General features: G+C 48.7%; 1 protein-coding gene across 10 annotated transcripts in view; it reads left to right on the forward strand.

The window, feature by feature from the left end:
* The window catches only part of SLC2A9 (solute carrier family 2 member 9), a 196,763-nt gene that overhangs the window by 170,437 nt on the left and 10,469 nt on the right, over positions 1 to 15,857 (forward strand). For 9 of the 10 annotated variants that reach the window (XM_081812617.1, XM_081812615.1, XM_081812614.1 and 6 more), the window contains one exon: positions 14,536 to 14,663. The exons of the other annotated variant lie outside the window; for it this stretch is intronic. In XM_081812617.1, the coding sequence (XP_081668743.1) occupies positions 14,536 to 14,663 (128 nt within the window). The remainder of the gene's footprint in view (positions 1 to 14,535; positions 14,664 to 15,857) is intronic. 10 annotated transcript variants of the gene reach the window in all.

The following is a 15,857-nucleotide window of genomic DNA, read 5'->3' on the forward strand; positions in this document are numbered from 1 at the left end:
GTAGTAGTAGCAGTAGTAGTAGTAGTAGTGGTGGTGATCATAGTAGTAGTAGCAGTAGTAACGGTAGTGGTGGTAATAGTGGTGGTGGTGGTAATAGTAGTAGTAGTAGCAGTAGTAGTGGTAGTGGTGGTGGTGATAGTAGTAGTAGCAGTAGTAGTGGTGGTGGTGATAGTAGTAGTGGTAATAGTGGTGGTAGTAGTGGTAATAGTGGTGGTAATAGTAGTAGTGATGGTGATAGTAGTAGTAGTAGCAGTAGTAGTAGTAGTAGTGGTGGTGATCATAGTAGTAGTAGCAGTAGTAACGGTAGTGGTGGTAATAGTGGTGGTGGTGGTAATAGTAGTAGTAGTAGCAGTAGTAGTAGTAGTAGTGGTGGTGGTGATAGTAGTAGTAGTAGTGGTGGTAATAGTAGTAGTGGTGGTGGTAATAGCAGTAGTAGCAGTAGTAGTAGTAGTAGTGGTGGTGGTGGTGATAATAGTAGTAGTAGCAGTAGTAACGGTAGTGGTGGTAATAGTGGTGGTGGTGATAGTAGTAGTAGTGGTGGTGGTGGTGGTGATCATAGTAGTAGTAGCAGTAGTAGTAGTAGCAGTAGTAGTGGTAGTAGTGGTAATAGTGGTGGTGGTGGTAATAGTAGTAGTAGTAGCAGTAGTAGTAGTAGTAGTGGTGGTGGTGGTGATAATAGTAGTAGTAGCAGTAGTAGTAGTAGTAGTGGTGGTGATAGTAGTAGTAGTAATGCAACAGAAATAAGCAGCCACTTTCACATCTATCATATCACCCTGTTAGATCAATGCACCCATTTTACAGATAAGAAAACGGAGTCTGAGAGGAAGCAATTGGCCCACATATCACAGTATGAGAGGAAGGACTTGGGCCCCTTCCCCTGGGCCACAGTCCCTTCCCACCTTCCTGAAATGGCTGGCTGGACCTCCTGGGGGGTCCCAGGAGAGGCACCTGGCCCTGCCTCAGTTCTCTGCATTATGTCCCTTCCTTCGGGAGCCATACGCTTTGAAATACTCTGTTTGCTAAGATGATACATCATAGGCCCTGGGGCCAGATTCCTGCAAATCCGAGTTCCTGCAGGAATCTTGGGCTGTCTCATCAGTTTGGTGGTGGCAGATCTTCAAACACCGCCAGACACGGAACCAGTTCCCACTCGTTTCCTTCTTTCGTGTTCTGGAAAGAGAGTAGGAAACTCACTCCTGCCACATGGCACTAAGAGAGAGGCATGGGCTTGGGGTCTGATCAGGCCTCTGACTGCCTGTGACATCCTCGGAAAGTCACTTAGCTTCCCTAAGCCGCATTTCCTTGCCTGCAAAATGACACCGGCAGCCTCCACCTTGTTTAGTGGTAGGCACAGTGCTTGGCACACAGAAGGTGCTTGGTGAGTTTTAATTTCCTTTCTTGCCTCCCTCCCTTTATTAAGGCATATATTTTTTAAAGATTTTATTTATATATTTGACAGAGAGAGACACAGCGAGAGAGGGAACACAAGCAGGGGGAGTGGGAGAGGGAGAAGCAGGCTCCCCACCGAGCAGGGAGCCCGATGCGGGGCTCGATCCCAGGACCCTGGGATCATGACCTGAGCCGAAGGCAGACGCTTAACGACTGAGCCACCCAGGCGCCCCTATTAAGGCATATTTAAGTGGATTCCATAACAACACAAACTATAAATTCAGAGTTCTAGAAGGAAATGATAAATGGTCTGATAGAAATTTGGTTTTTCACAAGCTCTCCAAGATGATAAACACATAGTAATTTAATGATGGCATGACATGACTTTCTGGAGAAAATTCTAGAACAGGGTTCCTCAACCTCAACACTGCTGGCATTGGAGCTGGGTAATCCTTTGCGGTGGAGTTCGTCCTGGGCATGGTGCGATGTTGAGGAGCATCCCTGGCCTCCACTCCCCAGCTGCCAGTTGTGACGACCAAAAATGTCTCCAGACATGGCCACATGTCCCCTGGAGGCAGAATCACCCCTAGTCTAGAACCACCATCATAACCTGGTGTTTTGGAGTAAGTATAGGCTCAAGACTCAAACCAACCTGGCTCTTCACCTGTTGCTGTGTGATGTGGGGCAAGTCAGCCTGTGTGTGTGAGTGTGTGAATGTGAGAGTATGAGTGTGTATGAGTGTGTGTCCTCACGCCCCTACTTCTTCCCTTGTATCTAAATAACAGCCTTTTCTTGAGCGTCAGCTGTGTGTCATATATTAACTCCTGTGATTCCCACCAGAAGCCTCGCGATCATTATCCATTTTACAGGGGAAGAAACTCGAGGCACGGAGAGAGAAGATGCTCATACAGAGTCCTACAGCCAGTTTCAGGCAAGCTTGTTTTCAAGTCTGAGCAGTTTGGCTTCATGCCCTGTGCTCTTCTTAACCCTGCTCCACAGCTGTGAAATGCACACGAGACAGTATGACCTCCCTAGCATATCTAGAACCTGGCGGGACACATAGTAAATGCTCGGTAAACGCTAGCTCCCCTCCTCACTAAATCAGTGTCATTCCAGAAGATTCTTAGGGTCCCACATTCCACATTACATCGCCAAGTGTTTATACCGGAATAGGAAAGGAGCTTAAGATCTGCTAGTGATCTTCTCTTGTGTTAGGGTAGCACACGTGTGGGGGGTTGACCTAATAATCAGAAGAGGGGGTACTGAAACAGCAGGGGACGAATCGCATGCTCTTGCTCAGGTGCTCAGGAGAGGCGGGAGCTGGGTCTTCAGACCCATCTCCGGTCTTCAAGGGGAGACCTTTCTGAGCCACCTTGTCAGTATGAATGGGGCATCTTTTAGATGTCTGTATTAGGTTCCTGTTGCTGTTGTAACAAATAATCACAAATGTAGTCAATTAAATCAGCACACATATTATCTTACAGTTCTGAGCTCATATGTCTAAACGGGTTGGCAGGGTTGTGTGTCTCCCCAAGGTTCCAGCGGGGGGAATTCATCCCCTGGTTTCTCCAGCTTCTAGAGCCTCCTACGCTGCTTTCCGTGCGGCCGCTCCTCCATCTTCAAACTTCTGCTTCTGTACTAACATCTCTTCTGGAGACTTTGACCCTCCTGCCTCCCTCTTTTAAGGACCCTCATGATGACACCGAACAGTCCTGACGATCCAGGGTCTTTCCCGTCCTAACGTCCTTCACTTAATCCCATTGGCAAAGTCCCTTTGCCCTGACAGTTGACAATGTACAGGTTCTGGGGGTTGGGACACGGACTTCTTTGGAGGGAGTGATTCTGTCATGGCCTCCTTCACGCTCTAAGTTTGCATGAGGGGAAATTAGCGCCGAGAATATGAAATGGCTTTTCCTCTCTTTTATGCCTCCCATGGGCAACTTGATGTGGTCGAGACGCTCCTGGTTTCGCGCTCACCCAGCAGGTCCCCCTGGCACTCTGCAGTTCTGAAGCCACGCTCAGGAGACGTGAAAGTCTTCACTACATCAAACAAACCTCTGGCAAGAGAGCTGGTTCTGAGAACACATCAAACCCAGTGCATGGAGGGCTGTTTCTCTAAGACAGTGGCAACCTCTAATGGGAGGTCTTACCCGCCGCCGAATCTCATCTATCAGACCCAGTCAGGGGAGCGAGTCCATGCCAGTGCTCTCTGCCTTGCCCCTGGGGTTCTCCATCTGTGCACCCAACATCTTGATTTAAATAAAATACGGGTGCAAATATGAAATCAGGCTTGTTAGAATTATGTCTGAAAGGGGCCCACCGGGGTTCTCTTTATGAGGAAAATAATGCATACTTTAGTGCATGATTTTTGTCGGTGTTGGCTGTTTACAGTATATTTTTGCTCTCTTACTTATTCTCTGTTATGTCCCAAATAATTCATTCAACAAAAGATTTTGAACATGCGCTAGGTGCCAGGTACTGTGCTCTGTACTAAGGATGCAGAACTAGAGTCAGAGATATTTTCCTTTCCTCTAGAGTTGATAATCTAATTGAGAGGACAGACACTCAAACTGATCATTACAGATCAACCTGGGAAGTGTAAATATAATGAGCTTGACTGGCCAGTCTAAAAGGGAGGAGTTGGAAAAGTAAGGTGGATAAGTAAAGGCATTCTTAGTTTAAAAGTATTTACCAAGCACTTCTTAATTGATCCAGGCACCAGTGAATGACACAGGGACGTAGTCTTTGTTCTTGGACCTTACATCTCATGGGATTGGCAGAAGGGGCTGTCTCAGATCCCAAGCTGTGCCCCCACACAAATGCATATTTATGGAACCCTGACCAGTAAACTAATAAATACTTTAAATGAGTGACAAATGCTAAGAAGGAATAAATAGAATAAGGGACTAGAGTCATGGAAAGAATGGCAGCTTTAGTGAGGGTGACTAGGAAGGTTCTCGGTGAGAAGCTAGCACTGGAGGCAAGACTTGGATGCTAAGAAGGAAGCAGCCCTCTGAGGATCTAGGAGAAGAATGTGCAAAGGTCGTAAGGCAGGAACTTGCTTGAAAGGGTCAAGGAAGGCTGGAGTGTTGTTAGCAAGGGAAGAAGATGAAGTTAGAGAGATAGCAGGGACCCAGTAATGGAGGATCTCACAACTCTGCTAAAGAGTTGGGTTTTTCTTTCCTTTTCCTTTTTTTTTTTTTTCATTCAAGTATAATTAACACACAGTGTCATATTAGTTTCGCGTGTACAATATTATGATTCAACAATTCTATACATTACTCAGTGCTCATCTGATAAGCGTGCTATTCATCCCCATCACCTACTTCACTCATCCCCCACCCATCTGCCCTCTGGCAACCACCAGTTTGTTCTCTGTATTTTAGAGTCTGTTTGTTAGACATGCCTCTCTTTTATTTTGTTTGTTCATTTGTTTTGGTTCTTAAATTCCACATATGAGTAAAATCATATGGTATTTGTCTTTCTCTGACTTATTTTGTTCAGCATTATACTCTCTAGGTCAATCCGTGTCATTGTGAATGGCAAGATTTCATTCTTTTCATAGCTGAGTAATATTCCATTGTCTATATATACACTCCCTCTTCGGTATCCATTCATCTATTGATGGACACTTGGGCTGCTTCCATATCTTGGCTCTTCTAAATAATGCTGCAGTAAGCATAAGGGTGCATATATCCCTTCGATTAGTGTTTTTGTTTTCTTTGGGTAAATGCCTAGTAGAGCAATTACTGGATCATATGGTAGTTCTATATTTAGTTTTTTGAGTACCCTCCACCCTGTTTTCCATAGTAGCCGCACCAATTTACATTTCCACCAACAGTGCACAAGGGTTCCTTTCTCTCCACATCCTCTCCAACACTTGTTATTTCTTGTCTTTTTGATACTAGCCATTCTGACAGGTGCAAGGTAGTATCCTACCGTGGTTTTGATTTGCATTTCCCTGATGGTGAGTGATGTTGAACATCTTTTCATGTGTCTGTTGGCCATGGAAAAATGTCTATTCAGATCCTCTGTCCGTTTTTAAATTAGATTACTTGTTTTTTTTTTGATGTTGAGTTGAAGAAGTTCTTTATGTATTTTGGATATTAACCCCTTATCAGATCTATCATTTGCAAATATCTTCTCCCATTCAGTAGATTTTCTTTTTGTTTTGTTGATGGTTTCCTTCACTGTGTAGAAGTGGGTTTTTGGTGTAGTCTCAATAGTTTAATTGTGCTTTTGTTTCCCTTGCCAGAGGAAACATATCTAGAAAAATGTTTCTACAGCCGATGTCAGAGAAGTTACTGCCTGTGTTCTCCTCTAGGAATTTTATGGTTTCAAGTCTCACATTTAGATCTTGGAAGCATAGGGGATACTTGAACCTTCCGTGGGGTACCCACCAGCCTCAGAGGGGCTCCCAAAAGGGAGAAGTGAGGTCTGAGCTAGGGCTTCAGAGGTGATCAGACTCAGATTTGAGCTCTTTCTTTCTCAAAGGAGTGGGTTCCCGATCACCTGAGGTATACAAGGAAGCTTGTTGATAGGATTCCATGGAAGGGAGCCAGGTTGACCTGGAGTCCAGCCCCAGCTGGAAGGGCGTGGCCCAAGAAGGGACAACATGATTCCTCACGAGGCCAAATGAACGAGGGGCCTGAAGCCAGGTTCCAAGCCAGTCTTGCCCGGGAAACACGGGGTTCCAGTTCCTCTTTCCCTGTTATTCACCTACTCATTTGTCCATTGGCTCAGTCACTTAGTTGTTTCTAAATACTCTGCTTCCTTTGTTCATGTGATGGTTCACTCATCCCGCCTTCACTGAACACTCCCTCCGCAAGCACCTTTCCTGGGCCTGTTGCTTCAGTGCTCGCAGATCCATGGGGACGACAGGCAGCATCCCTCAGCGCGCAGGGGCTGTGAATGCACAGAGGAAGTTTCCAGCGGCCAGGCCGGCAGGGGACAGACAGTGACGTGCAGTGAATCTGAAAAAGGGAGAAGGAGTTTTTCAGGCAGACAGAGGGAGAAGGGCGGGGGCTCCCACAGAGGAGACCACCAGGTACGGGCCAGCTCATCAAGAGCCGCAGGTTCCCTTCCTCTGCTGTTATCTCAGCCGCCCTGGCCCTTTTCCAAAAAGGCTGGAACTTCACCAGGCAGGAGGAACGCAGGCTGTGGAAGTGGGCCGGCTCACAGGAACTTTTCTGCTCCCCACCCTCCGGATCAGAGGCTGAGCCGAGCCACGCAGAGGCCTACGTGTCGCAGCCAAGCAGGGAGGAATGCGGCTGGGGCCGCTGGGTTCCGGGGGGAGCTTTTAGCTCAGGGTTCACGTCTGCCGCAGCAACAGGAGCTGAGGGCAGTGCAGACTTGGGGAAGACACCTGGAAAAGAAAAATAAGCTCACCCACTGCTCCGAGAAACTCCCAAGAAAAGGCAGGAAAAGTAGCAGGGCCTGACGAGGTTGCACGTGCACGGAGCACTTAAATGTGGCCACATGTCACATATTCCCGAGTTCGCCCAGTCCTGTTTCAATCATCTGAATGTGGGCTCTCTTCTCTGCTCTCCCTTACTCAGCCTCAGAGCCGACAAGGCAGGAAGACCAGGCATCACACCCCATCTCTGCTGTATTCGGTGAATGACCTTGGGCAAGTCACCTCACCTTTCTGTGCCTCGGCTTCCTGGTCTGGAAAGAGTTTTTGGCACGTGAGAACTAGTCACAGTGACTGCGTAGACAGCCAAACTGCTCAGCACAGGGGGGTATTATTTTATTTAAGATGTTTGCCTGGACTGAGAGGATTTCACGGAGAGTCCAGTAGATCTGGGTTCAGGTCCATCGCTGCAAGTGCCTTACCAGCTGTGGGACCTTAGCTAAGAGTTTTTACCTTGGGCCTCGATTCTCCTATCAGTAGCTTGCTCAGATTCTACCTGCTATCCAAAGCGCCATTATCAATGGCACCCAGTGACTCTGAAGATGTCTGGATTTAAAAAGCAAATCATGGGTTCTCCCCATCCATCAATAAAGTGGGCCCCATAGTGCATCCTTGGGGGACTTTTGGAAGGACGAACAAGGAGAATGCAGAGGAACACTCATGACAAGCCTTAAAATGCCCAGCCAACCACCCCACCCCGCAGTAGGCCTGCCCATAGTCACATTCACGGAGGCGTCAGTCTGATGGCCAAAAAGAAGAAGCAGTTTAAATTCTACCACAGTCATGAAGACCATTCACAGCACGCAGCAGAAGTTGTTGGAAACTTCCTTCTCCTTCTCTCTTGATCTCAGCACTGCTAACGTATTGAGCTGCCTGCAAAGGCCACCTCCTGTCCATGGCAAGCCCCCAAGTCCCCCTCGCATTTGAAGCCCTGTGCTTCCCCATCTTGTCTCCTCCTGCCCAATTGTTCCCTAGATAGGTCAACTCAGTCTCTCAGAAATATGTACAACTTGACATCTTCTCTTTCCCCCATATACTCCATCAACCCTTTCAGCAATCAGGAAATAATCAAGTTGAGATGCCACTGGGGTGACCAGTTGGCCCTGGGGGTTCCTGAGACCAGATGTTCTGTTTTCAAAGCCAGGACAAGGTGGTCACCCCAGCTGCCCCAGGAGTCTCGATTATAAATCAGTAGGAGTTCAGAAAAGGGCAGGCTGGTGTGGGCCTCGGTCTGGGGCAGAGCAGGACTTTGAAAAATTAGGATGGGTTTCTCTAGAAAGAGACCCTCACGCAAGGACTCAAGGAAAGCAGCTTATTTGGGGGATGATCGCAGGAGGCACCAAGAGGGGAGCAGATATGTAAGGTGGGGAAGGAAAGGCAGATGAAGGAAGGGGCTTTACGGATCAAGTCACTTCCGTGGGCAGCAGAGCAGAATCCAGCCAGAGAACTCTGAACAACTGTAGGAAGTACGTGTGTCAGAGTCATTCTGATCCCAAAGGCTTATTTACACCAAGTCCCTCTGGCCAGTCCTGGGAAGGAAGAGGTGTCAACTCTCCAGCCCTGCAGCTCAGGTGGGAAGGCAGACAAAGCCCCTGCAGGCAGGCAGGGGGACGTGGGGCCAGCACTGAGATGCAGAGAGCCGATGGGATAAAGGTGGACCACCACCCACATCTGCTTGGGCATTCTAGGTCTTGAGCCAGAGAACACCATGCATCCACGGGATTTGAGATACCGTGTAGCCCAGGGACCATCGCTCCATCAGAGCTGTAGACCTGGTGCCCAGCACAGTACCAGGTCCCTGCAGGAACTCAGGAATTTGTGTTCACTGAATAAATCAACAAACCAGTCCATTCTGCAGCTGGGAAAACTAAGATCCAGGCTGAAAGTGTGCTTGCATCCAGTTACAGGTGTCCCAAGGTCCTGGACCTTATTCCAGGCTGCCTTATAACTGCAACACCCATCCCGAAGACCCTTTCTTAGCCACTCACCCACGCTTTTCTGGCTCAACACCCCCTAGCCCACGCAAACAAGGAAGGGTGTTAAAGCTTAAAGCATGTCCACGGAAAACTTAACCACCAAGCCCTCTGACCTCCATGTTCACTGGAATAGAAACTCCTGACCACACTTAGTAACAGATCATCAGAATGTGGTTAGCCCGCCCAACAGAACACCTCGCTGTGGGTTTGTCCTGATAGATTTCAGTTGTCTTTTCTGACCTGCTAATTAGCTGTCCTCGCTCATTAGGATGTGGCAGCTCCCCATTTCAATTAGAAGTAGCAGCATCAGTTTGGCTTTACGTGGCCCCTTTGCTCCTCAGACTCTTCAAAAACATCCTCTCCTCCAGAAACTCCAGAATGGAGATGTTCAAACCTAACAATCTGACTTCAAAGTCTGGATTAGAGAAATTCCACTAGAATGAAGTCCCTGTGCTAACTGGAAGTCAAGAGAGGACTCGTTTTATGTTTCTGTGGAGTGGAATTCGGGAAGGAATTTAATGATGTCGCAGGATTGATCCCATGCAAATGCAAGACAGAATCACAGAGGACAGCTGTTAATGAGACTGAGAGGCACCACATGCTTTATCGCAAACATTTTCCCCGTCTTTTCTCGTGTTCCTAGCTCCCACTGTCCCTGTCCACCTCCACTCTCCCTCTGCGACCTCGGCTCCACTCTGTGTCAGGGACCGCTCTCCAGAGCACAGCCTGATCTGCTTCCCTGCTGCTAAAACCTCGTGCCTACAAACTCCTGACCCCCCAGGAGGGCAGCACAGATGCCTGGGACCCACCCAGCTCCATATAGTCCCGTGTGGACATACCTCTGCTGCCCCCAAACAGACACCCTCTAAGCCCACTCCGTGTTCTGCCCCTCCCCCTACCAGTTCCTTGACCATGTAATGAATTTCTGCTCTCCCTTAAAATACCCATTTAACGATCCTTATTTCCTATTTCTTCATCCATTCATCCACCCAACAAATATCTATTAAGGGACACAATTTGCTATGGGGGAGTGACAGTGAGCAAAACAAACTACCTACCCCCCAAAGAGCACGATAAATAAGCAAAAGAATAAAGAAATAAAAAGATAGGGAAGGCTAGCATCCATGGAAGGCCTAGGTGGGGGTAAAGGGACCTCCTCCTTCTATCTAATTAGACACACACTCCAGTCTCATTCCCCCTCCTGGAGAAGCCTCCCTTTTGTTTCTTCAGGAGGCACACTCCTTGTGGGCGAGACCACAGGCTTGGGTCAGGACCTTGTCTGCTTACGTGCCTGGGCTGTAGTTAGGCTGGCAGGAAGGGAAGAAAGGTGCCATGGCTTACATGTCACGTACTGAGGGCCAAGTCCATGCTGAATAATTGTCCATATCCTGTGTGCCCTGAGGTCCCTCCGATCCTGGGTGCATTTCCAGGAGTGGGCACCATCTGAGCATGACAGGAGCGAGGAATTCCCGGGAAGAACAGTGCACACAACAGACCGGCTAGTTGGGAAGCCTGAAACAGGGAGTCTCACTTCTCTCTGGCCTCAGTGTCCCAACACGGAAGGTAGGAATGCGGCTGGACAGCTGAAGCCTGATTTTGCAGCATCTCTGAAAGCAAAAGGAGCAAACTGCTTTTGCTCCCTCACTTCAGACCAACGACTCCTGATGACTTGTAATTCTTCTTTGTCTAGGATCAGCAATGTCTGATGCCAAACTCCCGTGGAGTTTATCACTCCCTTCCTAAAATGATTTAAAACCCCACAAAGGGCAAACTTTTCAAGAATCTGGCACATTGTCAATACTCAACAAGCATCTAGGTGACTGAATAATGGGAAGAAGGATAGCTATAACAGTTGATAGCACTGAGCTTTACAACATGTTCAACACGGTGCTTAAGCACTCTCATTTGATCCCCAAAACAATGCTAAGAGGTAGGAGCTGTCCTTGTTTTACAGATGAGAAAGTTGAGAGCCATCGATAGGACTTGTCCTTGGTCACACAGGCTGTAAGTGAAGAGTTTATCTGACTCAAAAAAAAAAAGAGTTTATCTGACTCCAAAGCCAGTGCTCCTCCAAAGCATGGCTGCCTCATCATGATAACAATGTACCGTGTGCCAAGTAAGTGCCACAGTAGCTTTACTGAGATGCTAAGTAGCTCATCAAGTGCCCAGATTATAAGTGGGGAAACTGAGGCTTGCAGAAAGACCAAAGCCTCCCACATTATCGGCCATGGAGACAGAAGTGCCCACTGAGAGTCAGGACGGGACAAGCCTCTGCAAGAGGTCCCCCGGGAAGCACCTGCCACATCTCCCATCCTTCTCTGGCCTGGGAAGCATGCACCCAAAGAGGTGGGCACCCCCTCTGAGAGGTCAGACCTGCCTTTTCCCCATTTGGCTGAACATGTGTCCTCCAAGGTGGTGAGCTTCCCAAGCAGATCGCCACCCCTGCAGCTCTGCTCCTCTTCCCGCACCAAGTGCATTCTGGGGCCAGCTCCCCGCAAGCTGCAAGAGTGCCTTCTGACTGCTGATATACACCTGGTTGTCGCCGTAAAAGAAACCTGCCTGGAAAACGGTGCATTTACCCTTTCTCCGGTGTCTCCTAGAGAACAGGCTGAATCAGAAGCTCTTGGTGACAGTTTGTGTGGCCTTCAGCACGCCATTCTGCTTCTCTATGGCCTCGATTCCCTCACCTGCTAAATGGGTATTAGAATACCTGTCTCCTAAGGTAGTTATGTGAACTAGTCACGTAGACGAGTAGATTCTGAAAGTGCCCAGCTCAGGGCTGGGAACGTAAATGTTGGATGAAAACAGACGGATGAACAGCCAAAAAAAGACTAAGTCTAGTGAGATAAACACAGCAAAATATCCATGAAGAATTTTCAAAGTTATTATATTAAATTGAAAAAAATTTAAAGGTATTTTTAAAACTGGTGCTTGGGGGGAAAATATGTTTAAAGCATTAAATAGCATATGGGCACACCTGTGGAGATTATTAAGGGGATTTAAAAGCCCTTATTAAAGGATTTTTAAAATTGATCGTAATGGCTCCATTAAAAGAATATAATACTATGAATTATACAAAAGTTCGGACATTTGCCCTTTATTTCTTTTATACAAAAATGAAATACAATTTGAGATTTTACCCAGACACCTGGCAAGAGAAAGAAAGAAAACAGGGGGAGTGGGGGGGTGACGGCCACATGCGGGGAAGCTGTCAGAAGCGGAGACGACAGAGCTGTCAGCTGGAGTCCTGCAGGTGCACATTGCTAAGCAGGTTCCATTTGGTTCCAAAACAATGCCAGAGAGGTAGGGACTTCCGCTGTGTTCATTCTGAGATGGGTTTTCCACAGTTTCCCGAGGGCCCCCAATTGGATTAAGTCCTGGTGGCCCACAGAGGTGACTTGCTGATAACTCAGCCTCTCCGCACGTCTTTCAGTTACCCACACCCTTACCGGCATTTCCTAGGATCGACTCACATACAAACTACATGTCGGGTCTGCTTCTGGGGGAAGCCAGAATAAACTAGCCAAATAAAATAACAAGTAAGAACTGAACAAGATAACAAGGACTGTTGGCCAAGAGACATAACCACTTGGGGCTGACTTGCAAAGTCTAAGCTACACCACACTACTAGGCAGTGGTATGAGTCCTTGATGTGAAGAGAGCTCCGCGGGAGCTACACCAGGTACAGAGTGGAAACAGTAGCATGAATCCCCTGTCATCTTTTTATCCTTTTGAGCTGGAAGGTGCAGTCAAAAGAAGGCAGGATTTTGGAGAGCCCGGGTGGCTCATTTGGTTGAGGGTCCGACTCTTGATTTTGGCTTAGGTCATGATCTTAGGGTTGCAGGATCAAGGCCCGTGTTGGGCTCCAAGTTCAGCGGGGAGTCTGTGTCTCTCCCTCTCCCTCTGTCCCTCCCCCTGCTTGTACACTCTCTCTCTCAAATAAATAAAGGGGCACCTAGGTGGCTCAGGCAGTTAAGCGTCTGACTTCAGCTCTGGTCGTGATTTCAGGGTCCTGGGATCGAGGCCCTGAGTCAGGCTCAGTGCTCAGCCAGGAGTCTGCTTGTCCTCTGCCCCTCCCCATCCCACTTGTGTGCTCTCTCTCTCTCTCTCAAATAAATAAAATATCTTTTAAAAAGTAAATAAAATAAATCTTTTTAAAAAATTGAAAGAAGGCAGGAATTCAAGTCTGAAGATCCACCTTTGTGTCCTAACCCTTTTGTGGGACAACCTGACCCAGTGGAGACGGGCGGTGCAGGTGGTGAAAGGATTCACCCAAGGCAGAACAAAAGAGATAGAAGATTATTGAATGCACCATAAGGGAGCATTAGCCTCCTTAGCCATGAAGAATGCAGGCTCCCCCCCATTGCTCACCGCATTCCCTCCATGCTTATCACATGTTGTAATTATTTATTCATTCATTCACCTCTTTTTGATGAACACATCATCCTTTCCCCCCTACCAGATGGGGGAATCCCATGAGAGCAGGACATTGTCCCTATTGTCCACCACTGTGGGACCAGCCCCAACGCAGTCAATAATCATGGTCAAGCTGGTCAGTGTCTCCCTAGAGTTTGGTAAAGGTCCCTCGGGCATTCGCCTTCCACTGCCCTTGTCTGTGGAATGCCAACATATAGATCTGATTGGCAGTGGGGACTCCATTGGGGAGGGGGGTACAAACAGGCCCCCAGTGGTCATGCTGAGCCCCAGGTCCGGGGTCTGGGCACAGGGCCCAATCCCAGGTCTCACTGAGTTCCAGAAGAGGAGGGTGCAGACCTTGGAGATTCTCAGCTAGGTGTAGTACCCTGCGGATGTTTTGGAAGTGTGTGCAAGCAGTTTGGGTTGCCACGGCGACCAGGGGAGCTCTGGCATCCTGGAGGTGAGGGGTGACAGACATCCTGCAGTTGCACAGGACAGTCCTCAAAGAATTGTCCTCCCTCAATGCCAATGACATTTCCGCTGAGTAACACTCCACTGCTGGGATGACCAGTGGAGCCCATCACACATCCCGTCACGGGGCAATAAGGAGGACAAAACAATCACCAGTTGGGCAGGGGCTTCCATCCTGTCAAGCAAGGATCAGCAGGGAAACAAAGCTGTGATTTGGAGGTTGGAGTCCCAAGCCTGAGTTCTGGCTCTGCTCTTCAGGGGCTGAGTAACCTTGGGGGAGTCTAATAACTTCTCTGGGCTTCAGTTTTTCTTTCTTTCTTTCTTTTTTTTAAGATTTTATTTATTTTTTGACAGAGAGAGACACAGAGAGAGAGGGAACACAAGCAGGGGGAGTGGGAGAGGGAGAAGCAGGCTTCCCGCTGAGCAGGGAGCCCGATGTGGGGCTCCATCCCAGGACCCTGGGATCCTGACCTGAGCCGAAGGCAGATGCCCAAGGACTGAGCCACCCAGGCGCCCCTGGGCTTCAGTTTTCTTAGCCAGGTATGGTAGCCATACCTGCCTGACACACTGTATCAGTAAATGTCAGTTGCCTTGTAAATCAAATTTGTACGTACTGTACTCATTTTGTAGTGGATCACAGCTTGATTCAGAAGGCATTTGGAGAGCCAAAAGGATGAATCACCTCTCGTTTGGATGGGCCAGGCCAGGGGATTGATTTGTCTACGTTAGGAGTGAGGGGCTAACTCCAGCACCCAGTCCTGAAGCTGTCACTCACGGTCATGAAGAGGGTGCTACCCTGCCATTAGGTGGATGCTGGCGGCGTGACCTTCTCAGTGGGATTCATTCTGTGCCCTTGCTCTGACATTGCAGGAGGCATCCCATTCATCTTGACGGGCGAGTTCTTCCAGCAATCCCAGCGGCCGGCGGCCTTCATCATTGCGGGCACCGTCAACTGGCTCTCCAACTTCGCTGTTGGCCTCCTCTTCCCGTTCATTCAGGTATGACTGACAAGGGGTCTCCTGTCCATGGCATGCCCTCTGATTCGGCAGCCCTCTGTGTGAGGGGTGAGTCACAGAGCAGAGGCTGAGTCTCTCACCTGGAAACTCACACTGTTGGCCTAAGAAAGGCAGAGATGTACCTTGGCTCCAACCCTGAATCCTCTTTCTCCCTCCTGCACCTTCCAGGATCTGCTCCTAAACACAAAGGCTGCTCAGAGGGAGTGGGCTTCCCATCGCCAAGGGTCTGCAAGGAAACTTAGGTTAGAATCTCGAACCTGCACTTTTGCAATGTGCTTGTCACGGTGTTAGACCAAATCCATGTTATAGTTACAGTGCACCCTGTCGTGCATCTGACATCCTCATTGTCATCATCATAACCAAGCTGATGAGGTCACTGTCCCAAGGGTGACCACGGCACACAGGAAAATGTGAACTCAGGAAATGGATACGTTCTTTGTGTGTAGGTCAAGAATCTATTCATTCACCCACTCATTTATTCAGCACATATTTATTGAGTCCCTACTCTGTGCCGGGCACTGTTTCAGGCAGTGGGGATAGAGTGGGAACAAAAATTTGTGTTCTGTGGTCCTGGAGCTGAAAAGGGAAACAGAAACCTGAGTGAAGTGAAGCAGCCCAGGAATGGAGAAGTCCAGGCAGGGAAACAGCAAGTGCAAGGGTCCTGAGGCAGGGCCATGCTTGGCCTGTGTAAGAAACAGCAAAGAGGCCAGTGTGGCTGGAACAGAGTGAGCAAGGAGGATGGGAGAGGCAGGAAATGAGACCAGAGAGTTCTCTGGGGGCAGGAACGCAAAAGACAAGGACTTTACAAGTGTTCTGCGCAGAGCCAGGGGCCACCAGCTGCATTCCAAAGAAGGTCCAAGCTTCTCTGCTCTGATGCCCCCAGGGGTCCCCACTGCCCATGATGGAGGTGAGAATCTGCCAGATGTCTCTGAGGAAGAACCACCATCCCTTCTCAGGGGCTATTTCAACCGTCCCCCCATCCCCCGCGGTTAGTAGTCTGCCTCTTAACTGACTAGCTTCAAGCACATCCCAGAGACTCTGCTGGCCTTGGCTGAGTCCAAGGTCAGCAGCCCCGGCCACGGGCCCACGTGATGGTTACTCCTGCATCACAGAGCCATCACTCTGCTCCAGGTCCCCTGCACGTGGCTTTTCATGTGCTCATGACATCCACGCAGC

The sequence above is a fragment of the Leptonychotes weddellii genome, chromosome 2 (assembly GCF_054177405.1).
Source record: "Leptonychotes weddellii isolate Sample4059 chromosome 2, ASM5417740v2, whole genome shotgun sequence".
In the NCBI taxonomy this organism is placed as follows: Eukaryota; Metazoa; Chordata; class Mammalia; order Carnivora; family Phocidae; genus Leptonychotes; species Leptonychotes weddellii.